At 40.4% G+C, this 16620-nt stretch overlaps 1 protein-coding gene across 1 annotated transcript in view; it reads left to right on the forward strand.

Moving 5' to 3' along the window:
* The window catches only part of USH2A (usherin), a 746622-nt gene that overhangs the window by 716707 nt on the left and 13295 nt on the right, over positions 1–16620 (forward strand). The window contains exons 65-69 of the mRNA XM_070602521.1: positions 3005–3214; positions 5100–5338; positions 6097–6305; positions 12944–13120; positions 14922–15005. Of these exons, the coding sequence (XP_070458622.1) occupies positions 3005–3214; positions 5100–5338; positions 6097–6305; positions 12944–13120; positions 14922–15005 (919 nt within the window). The remainder of the gene's footprint in view (positions 1–3004; positions 3215–5099; positions 5339–6096; positions 6306–12943; positions 13121–14921; positions 15006–16620) is intronic.

Consider the following 16620-nt stretch of genomic DNA (forward strand, 5'->3'; position numbering starts at 1 on the left):
CATGTAAATAGGCTGATCCTGTTTTGCATAAGCATGTTGATTTATATGAATGCTATTTTGATCTCAAATTGATTGAATACTAAAAAGAAAGACTAGGGAAAAGAACACCGTTTTATGAAGGTCTGTTGTCAAAGACAAAAGATACCAGATCCTACATATATTCTCAGTGAGTGATGGGGAATTTTCTATGTCTTAGTTTTTAGAAAAGAATATTTCTAAAGAAATACAGCAAAACGCTCTAATATTGAGACTCAAATGTTTTAAAATACCATGGGTTAAATTGCATTTCGAAGATAGGATTCCATCCAGTCAAAGCTCATGTAATACAGGAAGGTATGAGGGTCAGTCCGACCTGCCAACACCAGCATTAGAAAGCCTTATAGTATTTGGTGCTCAGTAATTAATCGGCAACTTGGTGAATTTTGATTTTATGACACCTCGCTGCACTTTCCTCCTTGTTTTCTTCCCCATCCATCGCGTCCTCCACTAAAATTCTATACGCCCCGAAATCACCAACCATAGCCCTACTCTTGGCAAAGAAGTGGATATCAATATGTGCACCTTATTTCGCATCCCTTTTCCAAGAATATTTTCTTTTCAGACTTTGTCATTCATTGGGTAATAAAGAATGTTCCCCCTACGCCCCAGAAAGATATGTGCAGTAAAGAAGGTTAGTGTGGAGCAGCCTGAGGTGCCAGGGACCCTTTCGCATCAGCCCTGAAATCTGACTGCTCATCAGTAACCTATACCTACCCTCCCTATTGTAAGCCCGGCCTTGGCCATGTCAGAGGGCAGGGTAGGAGATGCCGCAGTTCTGTTCTGACCTGGACTCTAGTTTCCCTGAAGCCTGGCTCTCCTGGGCTGCCACTAAGACAGTTTCCTCCTCCTTACTTCCTTGTGCCTGTCTCAATAAACCTCCATCACCTGAGACAGCCTGGGCCTGTCTATCCATCCTTGCCTTTACCTAATCCAGAATTGCAGGTCTGTGTCTATAGACAAGCCATTTAATTTTCATGATCCCGAGTATCTTATTGACTTGTATGAATGACAAACAGTTTATCATATGTATGGATGTGTACAGATTATGCAGTAAAGCACAGTCTGTTGAAAAGAGCAATAAAAGGGGCTGGCCCCGTGGCCGAGTGGTTAAGTTCGCACGCTCCCCTGCAGGCGGCCCAGTGTTTCGTTAGTTCGAATCCTGGGCGCGGACATGGCACTGCTCATCAGACCACGCTGAGGCAGCGTCCCACATGCCACAACTAGAAGAACCCACAACGACGAATACACAACTATGTACCGGGGGGCTTTGGGGAGAAAAAGGAAAAAATAAAATCTTTAAAAAAAAAAAAAAAAAAGAAAAGAGCAATAAAAGAGTTTATTGGAGAACAGAGCACAGAGCGCTAGTTTCAGCTCTTGTAGCTTCTGTCATCTTGAACAAGTGAGTGACGTTTTTGGAGCCTCAGTTTCCTCACCTGTAAAAGGGGCTGATGATACATTCTCCAGCCACCTTACAAGGTTGTGTCATGAGGACTAAATCAGCTAAGATGTTATAGTGATTTGCCAAGTACAGTTTATACAAATGTGAGCGATGATTGTGTAAATGGTGAGAGAATGTATCAGAGTTCTAAACAAGCAGGTTCTCCTCTCTAAGTCGGTTAGTTGTCTCTTAAACGTGGGACTTCTGGCAATCCTATCAGCAAGGAACTGGAGATTTGCTTTTGACAGCAACTTAAGTGTGATTCAACATCAGAAATTTTACTTTTACAAAGAAATCTGCCCAAAAGATGCGTGGAAACACTGATAAGAGTTGGCCTAACTATTAAAAATCTATTTATTTCTTCTCTTGAAGATATTACTGATGCAAAAGCAAAACAAACAAAAACGGAACAAAACTCTCACTGCAAAGTATTCTCCTACAGTTTTTTTCCTAAATATCTCATATTTTGAACGCTATGCATGCTTTTTCACACTGCACACCTAGAACGTGTGTACTATCAAATCACACAAGTTTTCTTGACTTGTCTTTAAAAGTTCAAAAAAGGAGCTGTTCCGGTGGCATAGTGGTTAAGTTCACATGCTCCACCTCAGCGGCCGGGAGTTTGCAGGTTCAGATCCCGGGCACGAACTTAACACCCTTCATCAAGCCACACTGTGGTGGTGTCCCACATAAAATAAAGGAAGATGGGCATAGATGTTAGCTCAGGGCCAATCTTCCTCACAAAAAAAATAGATACAGTTCAGAACAAATTTACACATAAATATATAAACAAATATAGATATAAATATAGCAGAAGACACCAAATAGGAAATAATTTCCCAAAGTTAGACTTCACACACGAGAGCTTACTAAGGAATACTCCTACCCCTAAACATTCAGACAGTCTTCTTGTATTGCCATTTAGATCTATCATTCTGATTGATCACTGTGTGGTTGGCTATTATTGGCCTAATTTAACCCTATCCACTCACACATCCATCTACTCTGTCTATTGTACCTGACATTCGACAAATTACTTACTCATGCAAATGATGACCCACGGCAACCTTTTAGGATATTCGTGTTTAATTATACAAATGGTTCTTGATAAATAAGATTACACATCCTTCCATATGTTTATCCCCTCCTTGATGAAAGGAAAATTTAATTTTCATGCAGATTTGGGGGGAACGGCGTTGAAGAATTGCTGAGTTTTATGTAGTCCACAGATCCATCCAGTTTGCAGAAGCTGACAAAATCACTCCTCACCCCGCACAGAGACAAGCACTTTTTCTTTAGTCTGAAATCAGCCTGCTGCATTCCAAAATCAGGGTTCCTCCTTGGCCCCCTCTGTGTGTACATGGTCCAATGCACAAATGAAGTAGGACCTGCTCTCCTTTGTGATTGCAAAGTTGCTGGATCAAAGTTTATCTCATTCTGTTGTGGTTAGTTGCTTTGGATTGCTAACTTTTTTTTCAACCTGAAGTTATCTCACTTTTGACTGGTCTTACTGATTTCTCTTTGGAGGTCTGCGCAGTGAATTCAGCAGGAAAAGCCCCCAGTAGCTGGACACGGTGTAGAACTGGGCCCGCCCCCCCAGAAGGTCTCAGGGCCCCCAAGTTCCACGCGGTCTCTTCCACCCAAGCATTGGTCCACATCAGCGCCCCTCGGAAGCCCAACGGAATCGTCAGTCTCTACAGATTGTTCTCCAACGACACCAGCGGGGTGGAGACAGTGGTGAGCAGCAGAGTACTCTGAACTAAAAGCCCAGGATTGGTTTATTTTTAAAAAATAAACAATGGTGCTTTTTCTTCTCCTTGCTTTTCTTCTCCCTCATCCTTCTTTCTTATCTATCTCTTCTCAGTTGCCCTGTGACGAACTTAGTAGCACAAAGAGACCTCTGAGAAGAAATAGAAAGCGTTAGGAAATATAAGAAATATGTAAATGTTCAGGGAGAGAAGCACTAAACATGGTGTTAGGGACTCCGAAGATGTAAGAAACCTAAGACTTTAGAGATAATCAAATTTAGTGAGTTGAATGGAAAACACATGTCAAGCACTTAGTGTAGTAGCGGCATATAGTAAGGGGCTGACAAATGGTCACTGTGAGTGGTATAAATGTTAACGTGAAAACGAACAAAGAGAGCAAAGAATATCCTCAGAATCCCCATCATGGCATGTGCAAATCTCTAATAACACAGAAAACTCGGTCTTTCTTTTGATGACTTCTAGAAAGTTCTAGCCCTTTGGAAGAGACAGCAGAACAGCTCCATCAGCACGGCTCTAGCTTCACTGTTAGTGTAATAACACGTTTGGGGCACATCAGGGAGACAGGATGGACTGTATAAATGTATAAGGAAATCATCTTTCACATAGTGTTTTAGCAAAGCCATTGGCTGGAAGGGACACTAATCCCTTATTTAAATGAAGAGGCAAAGAGCCAATGGGATGAAGTCTCTTTTCTCTTAGCACAGCTTGCGTCACGCCCACATTCCTCAGGAATAAATACAGATGATGACAGTTTGTTCACCCAAACCTCACAGAGAAATTGTGCAGATCCCACTATTACATTATAAATTATTTAGCCTGATTGAGGGAACAATTTGGGTGAATGTGGAGAAATCCTCTGAGGCTAGAGTGCCAGGTATTGAAAGACAATTTCAAAAGATAACTTGCATACAAAGTCTCCTATTGAATGTTAAAGGAGTATTAGCATATTTTCTACAGGCCTTCGTATTCAATAAATATAGATGATGTAAATACAATCAACCCTTGATTATCCATGCTTATAAAATGATAATATTAATAAATGAAAATAATTTATATTTCGAATGCATTGTATGCATTTTTTAAAATAACCGATAGCTCTTCTTAATTATATGTTGTTTATGTCAGTGTGAAAATTAGTTTCCAGTCTCTGAACTCTTGCGTTCCAAAGATCCCTTAATAAAACCACGAGATCAAAACTTTGCTCCAAATAAACCTAAAAGTTTATAGTGCAACAAAAATGAGTGAGAGATATTGAGAGACTATGATATTTTGTATCAACCAGCATCCTCAGAGAAAGAGATGGACTTTCAAGATCATAAATACATATAAATGTACAAAATATACAAATACATGAGATATTTATTTCAAACTCTTAAATACCCAACTCTAACATGGATTTGAAGGGCTTTTCTGATTCAAACATGACACGCAAGTAACAATGGTAGAAAATGGACTTTAGTGAATGTTGACTGGAAATTTAATTCAAATACAGATTTTGGTTTTTGAAAGACACCAGTGTGAGGGTCATGGAATTTGATCAATATTTTGTGTGTTTTGTGTCATTTTCTAGTATCTTTCTATGGTAATCGGTCATGGATTATATTATGCCTTGTGACTTCTATCCTGTTATCTCAAACTTCTTTCTGATGGTTATATCATTACATATTTCACGTGTGAGTCATGACTCTCCAGTGGATTGGAAATTCCTTCAGGGTCAAGACTATCCTGAATGCCTTGGGGCACCTCCCAGAGCACCTGGCTCTATTCATGTGAGGTGGGATGTATGACAAACATTTATCAGTTGTCTGTTACTTGTGACATTGTCCCATCTCGTCTTCTCTCCCCTCCTACAGCTGTCTGAAGGCATGGCCACCCAGCAGATGCTTCACGGCCTGCAACCCTTCACCACGTACTCCATTGGGATAGAGGCTTGCACCTGCTTCAACTGTTGCAGCAAAGGGCCCATGGCGGAGCTAAGAACTCATCCCGCGCTCCCCTCGGGACTGTCCTCTCCCCAGATCCAGACCCTGGCCTCGAGGACAGCCTCCTTCCAGTGGAGTCCCCCTCTGTTCCCCAATGGTGTCATTCAAAGGTAGTGGGACAGCCAGAAGGACAAAGAAACCAAAATAAGCCATGCATACAGACATACAGCTACCCAGCATGCCCCAAGGAAGACTTGTATATTGAACAGATACCTGTAGCAAAATAGACGAGTAAATTGATTTGCATGGTAACGTTCCCTGCAAACTGTTTAAATCATAAAATCAAGTAATGATAGAAAAGTGAACAACAAAATTGTTTTTAAATCAGAAAGTCGATGCAATGTGTTTGCATTCGTTGAGAGAATACATCCCTCCTCATGGGTCCCTGGAATCATTCATTCTATAGGCCTCAGCTGGAACATGAGAAACTTCTGTAGTCAAATAGAACCCCCTTGAAATTCAAAATGTTGTAATGAACCACTGTTTGAAAGAACAAAGAAGTCATTTCACGCAAAATAATCTGGAGGGGAAAAGATTGTTTTTATTTTCAACAGAAGGGAACAATTTTATCGCTCTCCCCTAAAAAGAGAGAAATATCTTATCTCTACCAACAAGGATTACCAGTTGCTGGGTGGACGGCAACATGTGTATACGTGTGACTTCTCATCATTTCTCTGGTTACATCGGCTGCTCATTTCCAACAGCACTAAACAAAGTGTTTCTGAGAGCAGTTCCTTGCAAATGGAAATTTTAAAGAGCTTGTAGTTCAATGAAAACTAAATGTCTCATCACAGTAAATGACCAGGTTTAAAAGAGAGTTAAACTAATCCATTGCTCGTTTTCTCTTTACATACCCATTCTCATCTAGCTATGAGCTCCAGCTCCACACGGCTTGTCCTCCTGATTCAGCTGTACCCTGTACTCCCAGCCAGACTGAGACAAAGTACATGGGACCAGGACAGACAGCCAGCCTTGGGGGTCTCCAGCCTTACACCACCTACAAGCTGAGAGTGGTGGCTCACAACGAGGTGGGCAGCACGGCTTCCGAATGGATCAGCTTCACCACCCAAAAAGAACGTGAGTAGAAGTGGCTGCCTCCATAGGCCAGAGAAGTTGGGAGGGCAGCCGGGAGAGGCATGTCATGAAAATAGGGAAAACCAGTTTTTCAAAAGGATTGAGTGAGTATTCAATTACAGTCAATGCTACTGAGACATCAATGAAGACGACTGCTGGAAAAAAATGCCTATTAGGTGAATTTAGGAAGATTTTTGTGTAGCAATAGGGCAAAAACCAATTCAGAGGGAGTTAATGCACAGGCAGGATGAAAAAGAGACAAATACTAGAGATGAGTTTTTAAAGAAATTTTCCACTCCTTTTCTTTTCAAATTACATAGCACAAATCTCTAGGATTTCCAGCAAGTGTTGAGACAGGGCACTGTCAAGAAAGCAAAATGGCATTTGAGTGCAAAAAAGGGCAATTAATTAATTGGGGTCTTCTTGCATTTCTATAAAATAACTTCTTTTCTGATTTTACAAGGAATATATTTCTATTGTTTAAGAATGACAAATACAAAGAGTATTAAGAATAATATAAGTAGGGGCTGGCCCAGTGGCATAGTGGTTAAGTTTGTGCACTCTGCTTTGACAGCCCAGGGTTCGCAGGTTCAGATCCCGGGCACAGACCCAGTACCACTGGTCAAGCCATACTGTGACAGCATCCCACATAAAACAGAGGAAGACCGGCACAGATATTAGCTCAGCAACAATCTTCCTCAAGCAAAAAGAGGAAGATTGGCAGCAGGAGTTAGCTCAGGGCCAATCTTCCTCACACACGCACAAAAAGAATAAAATAAGTACTTATAATCAGAACTAGCTACATAATTTGGGGGCCCCAGGAGAAAATGAAAATATAGGTCCCCTTGTTCAAAAATCATTAAGAATTTCAAGACAATGACAGCAAAACATCAAACTAAGTCCTGGACTCATCTATGTGAGGAGCCTTGTGCAACTGCATAGTTCACACACCTGGAAAGCCAGTCCTACTTATAATCCCACCGCTCAGAGGCAATCATATTAATATTCTGGCATAACTCATTCCTTTAATCTCTTTCCTATACATAGGTTTTATTGCATGGCTTAGATCATATTCTAATGAAAATTTCATAGTCTGCTTTTTATATTTGACATTATTTTATTTGCATGTCCTATGGTATTAAAAATTCCTTAGCCATCAAGTTTAATGACTGTATAATATTCCATCATATGGATTGGTTGGGCATTTCAGTTGTTGCTGATATTTTCCATTTATAAACGTGGTGAGAAATTGTTTTGTGAACACATCTTTGTTTGAATGTCTGACTATTTTCTTAAATTCCACAAATGGAATTTACTACATTGAGTATTTAAGGTTTTGAATACTTATTGCAAATTTGCTTTTCGGAAACATATCAGATTATAATTTCATCTTCAGTATTTGGCATTGGCATTTTTAAAAGTAAGAGTTATGGAGGCCAGCTGGTGGCACAGCAGTTAAGTTTGCACATTCTGCTTCAGCGGCCTGGGGTTCACCAGTTCAGATCCCAGGTGTGGACGTGGCACCACTTGTCAAGCCATGCTGTGGCAGGCATCCCACATATAAAGTGGAGGAAGATGGGCACAGATGTTAGCTCAGGGCCAGTCTTCCTCAGCAAAAAGAGGAGGATTTGTAGCAGATGTTAGCTCAGGGATAATCTTCCTAAAAAAATTAAAATAAAAATAAATAAATAAAAAGTAAGAGTTATGCACTCATGAAAGTCCAGCACCTCATGCAAAGATCTTAATCTGTCTGAGTGACAACATGGCAGGATGCTAGCAATGGGTCACATGTAGAGAGGACTTTCTCATGCCTGGTACTCTTCAAGCATTTTACAAATAATCCTTACAATAAACCCATGAAGCAAGCACTACTGTTATCCAAATTTACAGATGAGAAAACCAAGGCAGAACTACGGATGGTGCACTACAGTTCCAGTATGTCATTCACACAGACCAGAATCTGAACTGAGGCTCCTGGAGTTATACAATGAGGTGGCCCTGAAAGAAGGACAGAGCTTAAGTCATTTAGCCAGTTTCCACACCTCGAAAGGAGCAGTATTGTTCTAAATTCATGACCACCCAGCTCGGCAGCACCCTCAGTACTACCTCAGTACATACCTTCTCCGCCCTCCTCAAACCCCCCACTTCTTCTCACTCTTTCTCCCCGCATGCACACACCATCCTCACTCCTCTCTCCCTATATTCTCAGCAGAACTCCTTGACTTGTAATTCACCCGGAAAAGAGAAGTCGACAGTCAGTTATTTGCTTTCTTCTCACCCCAGACAGCCATACCCTGCTGCATTTGCACCATTCCTGTCTGCGACAAGGAAGGGGTGGTCCTTCTATCTGAAGAAACCTGCCTCTTGTGCTTTAAATACCATCCTCTCCACTACTGATCATCCTTTCTCTCTCCTGAATCTTCAGTGTATCCTAGTTATAGCAACAGTTGCTTTTCTCTCTAATGTGAAAGCAAACAAACTCCATTTCTCCTCTAGTTAATGCCCACGCTGCTCCCCACCATGGCAAAACTTTTCTTTTTTTTTTTTTTTTTTTAAAGATTTTATTTTTTCCTTTTTCTCCCCAAAGCCTCCCGGTACATAGTTGTATATTCTTCGTTGTGGGTCCTTCTAGTTGTGGCATGTGGGACGCTGCCTCAGCGTGGCTTGATGAGCAGTGCCATGTCCGCGCCCAGGATTCGAACCAACGAAACACTGGACCGCCCGCAGCGGAGCGCGTGAACTTAACCACTCGGCCACGGGGCCAGCCCCCATGGCAAAACTTTTCTAAAGAACGGTCTTCAAGTGCTTTGCCCATTTTCCTTCTTCCCACTTACCTTTTCCACGAACTTCCTCCAAACTAGTTTTCACCTCATCACTGCATGAAAATCTCTTCTAACTTTGCCCTAGACCTCCACAGTGGTAATCCAGTGGACATTTTTCTCCACTAGTCACCTTCATTGACTTCTCCGTAACATTCAACGCAATGGAATCCTAGTTTCTATGACAAGTCTCTCCTGGTTTCCCTCCCGCCTCTTTGGATGCTCAATTTTAGTCAGCTCTGTTGGATGATCATCCACCAACCAAGTTCTTCAAGTCTCGATCCTAAACTTTCTGTCCTCGCCCTTCCATCCTCTCCTCTTCCCTCTTTGGATGAGTTAGTCTACTCCAAGTCTTCACTTCCAAAGGCTGACTCCCAAATGGTCACCTGCTTCCTGAGTCCTCTACTTCGAAATCCAGACCCCCACACCCAGCTTCCTCATCTCCCCTTGGACTTCTCATAACCAGCTTAAATTTCTTTTAACTGGACGGAGCTTGCATCTTTCCCCCTAAATCTGCTCCTCCTTTAGTCCTCATTTTCTCTGTATTGTTTCCAGCACTGGGCATAGGCTCTTAGATACCCAAAATGTGTTGTTTAATGAGTGGGCAAATGCATCCAAAATTTCTCACATTTACCGTTGGCACCTCACAATCAGCATTATTTGTCACCCATGCCGTAATCAAAGCAAAGCGTAATGATTCTTAATAACGTCTACTGTCTAATTTTGTAAGCTCCTTTCCCTTTTTGCCTATTCTTCTTACTGTCCTCCCCTCACAAACCCAAAAGGAACTGTGAGAAACATTTATTCCTGAAATGAAAGTGTAGTACGATGAATTCTGATTGACTAATATAAAACGCTGCCGTGCACAAGGAGTGGGACAAAACATAGTCACCATCTTTGAGAAGTAATTACCCTTCACAATAAATCCATAAGCCAATTTTGCTAATTATTCGAGTTTTTTTGTGTGTATTGGCCAGAAGGCCAGGCCAAAATAGCCATGTGAGGTTTGCAGATTATAACCAATTCTCCTTTTAGTCATGAAGCTTAGCTTTTGCCAGATATTTTTTCGTCATGCTGGAAGATCAAAGTGAACAGATTTAAGATTTCTTTCCTTTCTGTTTTTCCTTTACACTGGAGAAGTGGCTGAAAGTTGATGGCTAGTAGATGATAGTGGCACGCCATAGTGTAATATTTCCACCATCCATAAACATAAAGTTTGAGTAACACCGAGGGAGAAAGTGTCTCTTAATCCACTTACTGGATCCACAGACATGGAAAAATACAATAAATAACTGACTATTACTTGTGCTACTTTTAACTCATTATACACACTAGAAGAGAGAAAATATAGATTGGAGAATACAAACCAGAAGATACTTTGAAAATGGTATTTACAATTTTACATAAATGTGATCACATATAAACTCAGAAAGGGTCTGGAGGGGCATTACCAACACATCCGTCCCCCTCTGCCTGAATTACATCTTCAGCAGAAGAGCAGAAGAGTTAAACACTAAGATGTAGTGTTTAACAACTGGCCTTCCTGAGAGAATAATGTCCTCATTTGCAGAGCTTGCCAATTTCTGCAGTGTAAATATTACCATCGTGACTGGTTTCATGTTGTCAGTGTGACGGCACTGAACACAGAGTTGGGAAGAGATGGCTAGTGGTGCGCCATTATATAATATTTCCACCATCCAGATACAATAGACATAAAATAACCTCAAGAGCATATCATAATATGTAGTGAAATAATTAAGAAGTTATGAATTTTGAATATGTATTACCTTTATTTTAATATAATTCATTTCAGTTAACATAATTCCATTTTTAATAATGGCTGGGTTTAGTAGCCAACTCACGAAATTCCTGAATGCTTAACAATCAGGAGGAACCAGCTCACCCATGGAGTGTACCCATGAAGTGAATTAGTAAATTGGGCTCCTTTAAAGAAATGTGTGCTGATTATAACGGGACAATGTGGGCTTTGGAGTTAAGAAGAGCTGGGCTCAGATCCTTGATCTCCTACCAGCTCTTTGACCTCTCTGAACCTTAGTCTGCTCTCCTGAAGAATTAGGAACTAGTGAAACTAGTTCTTCGAAGATTGTTTGAGGATTAAATGAGGTAAAGTAGCTCAAGTGCGAGAGGCATAGTAGCCATTACCGTTTTCTCAGTCTCCAAATCTGTTATTCCTTGTTATTTTGATGGTTTGATCACTCTTTTTTTTCTCAGGAAGATCTCCAAATCCTGTAAGCAAATCAAGCTCCTATCTTTCTATTTTCATACTATTTACAAGCCTTTCGTAGTTGTACAGTTAAGATATAGGAGAGAAGTGGAAATCTATTGAATTAAGTGACAGAGGGAAGCCACAGACAAATACAACAGTAGACTCCATTGTGATATTAGGCAAAATTTGTTTTGGAAAACAGATATTTAATGAGGGCTTGGGAACAGCCCAGCGGCATAGTGGTTAAGTTCCACTTTGGTGGCCCAGGGTTCGCGAGTTTGGATCCTGGGTGCGGACCTACACACCGCTCATCAAGCCATGCTGAGACAGTGTCCCACAAACAAAATAGAGGAAGATTGGCACAGATGTAAGCTCAGTGACAATCTTTCTCACCAAAAAAGTAATAAATAAATAAATAAACATAAAAGAGGGCTTGATTCCTCTTGTTTTAGTATTTGCAGAAAAATTTTCTTATGGCTTTATGAAAATATCTTACTTTGAAAGATAAGAATCAAATATATCTTCATGGTTGAATCTTACAATCACAAAAGCACGATTATTCCTTATTTTGTTATATTTCCTAACATCAGCCACAGATGGATTTAATTTTAAAGAAAACAACATAGCCAATTTTTTTCCACTGCTCACTTTTTTCTTTCCTTAAAAGCCAATTTAGGATAAAGATGGATCTTAATGCTGTTACGAATGTATTGATTATTTCAGAGAAAATGAGAGCTCATGAAATAAATCTCTTTTGACTTGACAAGATGATATGGTATTCCTTCATTTGTTTCTATGAAAATTATTCATTTAAAAGATAAGCCTCAGTTAAGGATTGTTTTCCCTTTGTTTTAGTAAGGAGCTGGAAAATGAAAAGAGAATATGCCTATAAAATGCACATGAAGCTGCTTCTGTATATGATATGATACTAGGAGACCTGAGTTTGATTATATACTCATGGACTAAGCTATTGATTGATTAGTCAGGGCAATGAATTATTATCCTCAAACTGCTATTTGCAAGGCTTTTTAACTATCTTAGAAAACAAACTAATGATTCAAGAAAAAGCTTTAAAAATAAATGGGTGCCAAAAGGACGTAATTCACCATCTAAGCAGTTTGGGTTGGGGAGAAGAAAAATATATTAACTTCATCTAGTCCTTGGGGCTTTGTAGCAATAAATATTGATTTAGTATGAAAAATAGCTATCTACTGTAGTTAATAGTGTTAAGGATGCTTTACCTGTTAAAAGAGAGAAAATGCGACAAAATATGAGCCCCAGGGTTATGTTGGCGAGCAGAACCATTGTATGGTAATAGTTTTATTTCATAAAACACCACTCTCCATTGATTTTTTTTTTTTTTTTTTTTTTTTTTTGGAAAGCAGGTGCAAGTTGCTGAGAAAGCATTTCACACATGTTTCCATTGGTTTACTTTTTGCTCCCAGTGCCACTTTTTTAACATATGGAGGAAAAGATGAAGGATTCCAGCAATGCCAAAATTTTTCTTGCTCATATTTTGAAAAAAAAGAGAGATACACATACACACAGACATTCAGAGGTGACCATTTTTAGAACATACAACTTTCTCCCAACAGCACCTGAGTACCGAGCCCCGTTTTCGGTGGACAGCAACTTGTCTGTGGTGTGTGTAAACTGGAGCGGCTCTTTCCTTCTGAATGGTCCACTGAAGGAGTTCGTGTTAACCGATGGAGGACAGCGGGTGTACAGTGGCTTTGACACCACCCTCTACATACCAAGGACAGCGGACAAAAGTTAGTGTCTGACCCCCACTTCTCAGTGTGTAAGGAGCCCTGTTCCCCAGCTTTACAGGACGTCCAATCTGAAGGTGACATTGCTCATCATTAAAATGTCTTGGTTTAAGTGGCCCCTTCTTGTGGGAAAGTTACTGCTCAGAGGAAAGAAGATTTTCTTCCCATCTGCTGTCTGATGCATTGCTGTGAGGATGCAGTCCTCGGGAGAGTGCTACCTCTGCGTGACTTGAGTGTCCCCCGGAAGGAACAAGATAGGAGGACAGGTTGTGTCCATAAGAGAAATAGCACCCACAAGTGGTCAGTGAGCATCCTGAAATAATGCCCTTTTAGGGCCCTCAGAGATTTTCTTGATGCATCCACAGCTCCAAACAGAGTCCAACCAGGTAGTGACCGTCTCCCACTTGTAAGGACCTGCGTAAGGGCTTTCCTTAACCAACCTCAGCATCTGTTCCCGAAATAACAAACTTTTCCCTCTAAAACTGAGTTCTTTCTTCCTGTTTAATTATATGTCCTGCTTTTGTTTGTCTGTTTTTACATTGAAACAAGAAAAAGCTTTGCAAGGTACCAAGTATTTTCTAACGATCAGTGTGGTCACAGGACCAACAGATGTGAAGCCATTTTAGCAATCTGGATTTATACAATGAATTCATTAGTGGGTTTATTTTTAATTTTCTTGAAAACAGTATTTGTTTTGGCTAACAGGTGCAGGTAAACAATGAGCTCCAGCATTGCACTTAGAGCATTTGAAACTTATCAAGGACGTTTTACAACAATTCAGCTACATATTTTTGTGGTCACAGTTCTTGGTCAGCTGGGCAGCTTGTTGTGATGGGAAAATGGTCTGACAGTGGGAGATCTGGGTTCTGCCCCCAGCCAGGCCTCTAACCATCTGTAGGACTTTACAAGAGTTGCTTCCCTCAGGTTCCTGGCTATTGGAAGAGGTATTTAGGGGGCTGGCCCCGTGGCCAGGTGGTTAAGTTCGCACGCTCCGCTTCCACGGCCCAGGGTTTCACCGGTTCGAATCTTAGGCACTGATGGGGCACCGCCCATCAAGCCATGCTGAGGTGGCGTCCTACATGCCACAACTAGAAGGACCCACAACTAAGAATACACAACTATGTACCGGCGGGCTTTGAGGAGAAAAAGGAAAAATAAAATTAAAAAAAGAAAAAAGAAAGAAAGAGGTATTTAGACCATTTGGTTTCGGAGGTCCCTTTTGAGCTCTCCTGCTTAGTAAGAAACTCTGAGCACTTAGCAAGGGGTACACCAGTAAGTTTTAAAGGAGCAGGTTGAGACCACATGCAGAACAAGATACACTATATGTGTGATCCTTTACTCCTCTGCTAATTCTTTTCCTGGCCCTATAAACTCTAATCTTCTTTAGTTCTCTTACTTCCATATATGCTGTTACAGTCAGGGGCCGCATAACGACATCTCAGTCAATGACAACTGCATATATGACGGTGGTCCCATAAAATTGTACCATATAGCCTAGGTGTGTAATAGGCTATCCCATCTAGGTTTGTGTAAGTGCACTCTGTGATGTTCACACTGTGACAAAATCGCCTCACAACACATTTCTCAGAATGTATCCCTATCGCTAAGCAATGCATGACTCTATTACACTAACGATGGTTATTTTTCTTGATAATTTTAAAATTATAAAAAAGTTTGCTTATTAGGGAAAACCTCATAACTTGCTCTGGAATCCTGTCTTCAGACTTTCTCATGCTATGATATGCTAAAAGTTTGCCCACTATTTGTAGGTGTTGAATGACTGACTCATTTATCTTTGGTCCAGGCTTCTTTTTCCAGGTCATCTGCACTACCGAGGAAGGCAGCGTGAAGACACCTTTGGTCCAATATGATACTTCTACGGGATTTGGTAAACATTTCACTCATATTATATTTAGTGTAGCACCTACTTATTTTTCCAAGGAAACATGCATATGTTTGTTTATACATATTTGTGCTAATAGACTGTATAAAAGGAAGTGTGTTAAGTGTTGTAAGAAATTATTTTTTAAGTCCTCGTGGAACCTACATTATGCAGGGAGTCAGGATATATGCTTAGAATGCCAAATCGTTGAATTGTAGATTCAGAGAGATGTGACTATACTACTCTCCTAACCACAAATTCTATCAATAAAGAGCTATGTGACTTTGTTTACCAAAAAGTCAATTTATAAAGGAAGTCAGAAGAAGAGATCAGAGGAGTAAATACTCTAATGTCAATTCACATTGATCATAATGATAATATTCCAGGTTCAGAGCCTAAAAAGGTCAATTTGGGAAATTTTTTTCTTGTAGCCTCCATAAAGATTATCATTGACTGTTAATACCAAGTAATTTCGCTCTGCAATTTTTACAGAGCATCTTTTAAACTGCGTTCTACTTACAACCTTTGAATCTAACATATTCGATACTCTGCAATTTCAAAGGGCAAGCTAGAGAAATACCAAATCTTTTCCATTATAAGAGAATTGGAGTTGATACTCTATTTTAAATTCTAGTAAGTAATGTTATATCAAATTTGTATGCATATGCACATATATTTGGGGTTTTTTTAAATAAACATGCTCAAAAATTCTGAAACACAGGTGAGCATACATATTATTATCAAGGATAGTTTTGATCTGTAAAAATAATAAAATGTTATTCTATGTTTTCAGACTTTGCATGTTCTGGATGCCATGTAAAATTTCTTAAGACACCTAACAAAATTCCTCCCCCATAGTCTACGTCATTTTATTTAACAGCAGCTGTGGGATAGAGCAGACCTCATTCGGTACTATTTTAGCAACTCCAATGTTTCCACAAGTGGACAGATGGAGGCCTGAGGGACACCGGAACTTACCCAAGAATGCTGTCCCAGTTCATTCCTAAGATGAGAACTTGAACAGCATTTTCCTGTTGTCTCCTGGCCCCGTACTTTTTCTTTAGCGATGGTTCTCAAATTTAACTGTGCATAAGAATCATCTCAGTGGGCTTGTTTATTATATAGTTTCCCAGGCTCGTGGGAGAGATTCAGAATCAGGGGGGCCCAGAATCTGCCCTTTAAAGAAGATCTGCCCAATGATTCTAAGGGAGAGGTCAGGACCACACGTTGGGCAAAACCACATAACCTAGATTGATCCACCTTCTCAATCGCGCCTGTCCAGTCTCCTTGGTCAATAGGAAGTGTGTCTTCCCTGGAGGCAGGCAAGTAAGAGGGAGGGATTTACATCAGTTCTAGGTTGGGTTTTTCTTTGCAGTGGAGGCCCAGCCACTAGGGTTCCCTACCCTGACCGTGATCTCCCACTGGAGGAGGGGAGTCCCTTAAAATGAAAGGGGACGTTGAAAAGAAAAAGAAAAAAGGGATAAAGAGTCACCATCCTATCCTGATGTCAAGATTTCATAAAGGGGGAAAACCCTCCTGTTGGTTCATGAATACCAAGTGAGGTTTCCATTGCTGAGAGAAGAAACACCAACGGTGCAAAGTTATGGAAATTTCTAAGATG

This window comes from Equus przewalskii, chromosome 31 (assembly GCF_037783145.1).
Source record: "Equus przewalskii isolate Varuska chromosome 31, EquPr2, whole genome shotgun sequence".
NCBI lineage: Eukaryota > Metazoa > Chordata > Mammalia > Perissodactyla > Equidae > Equus > Equus przewalskii.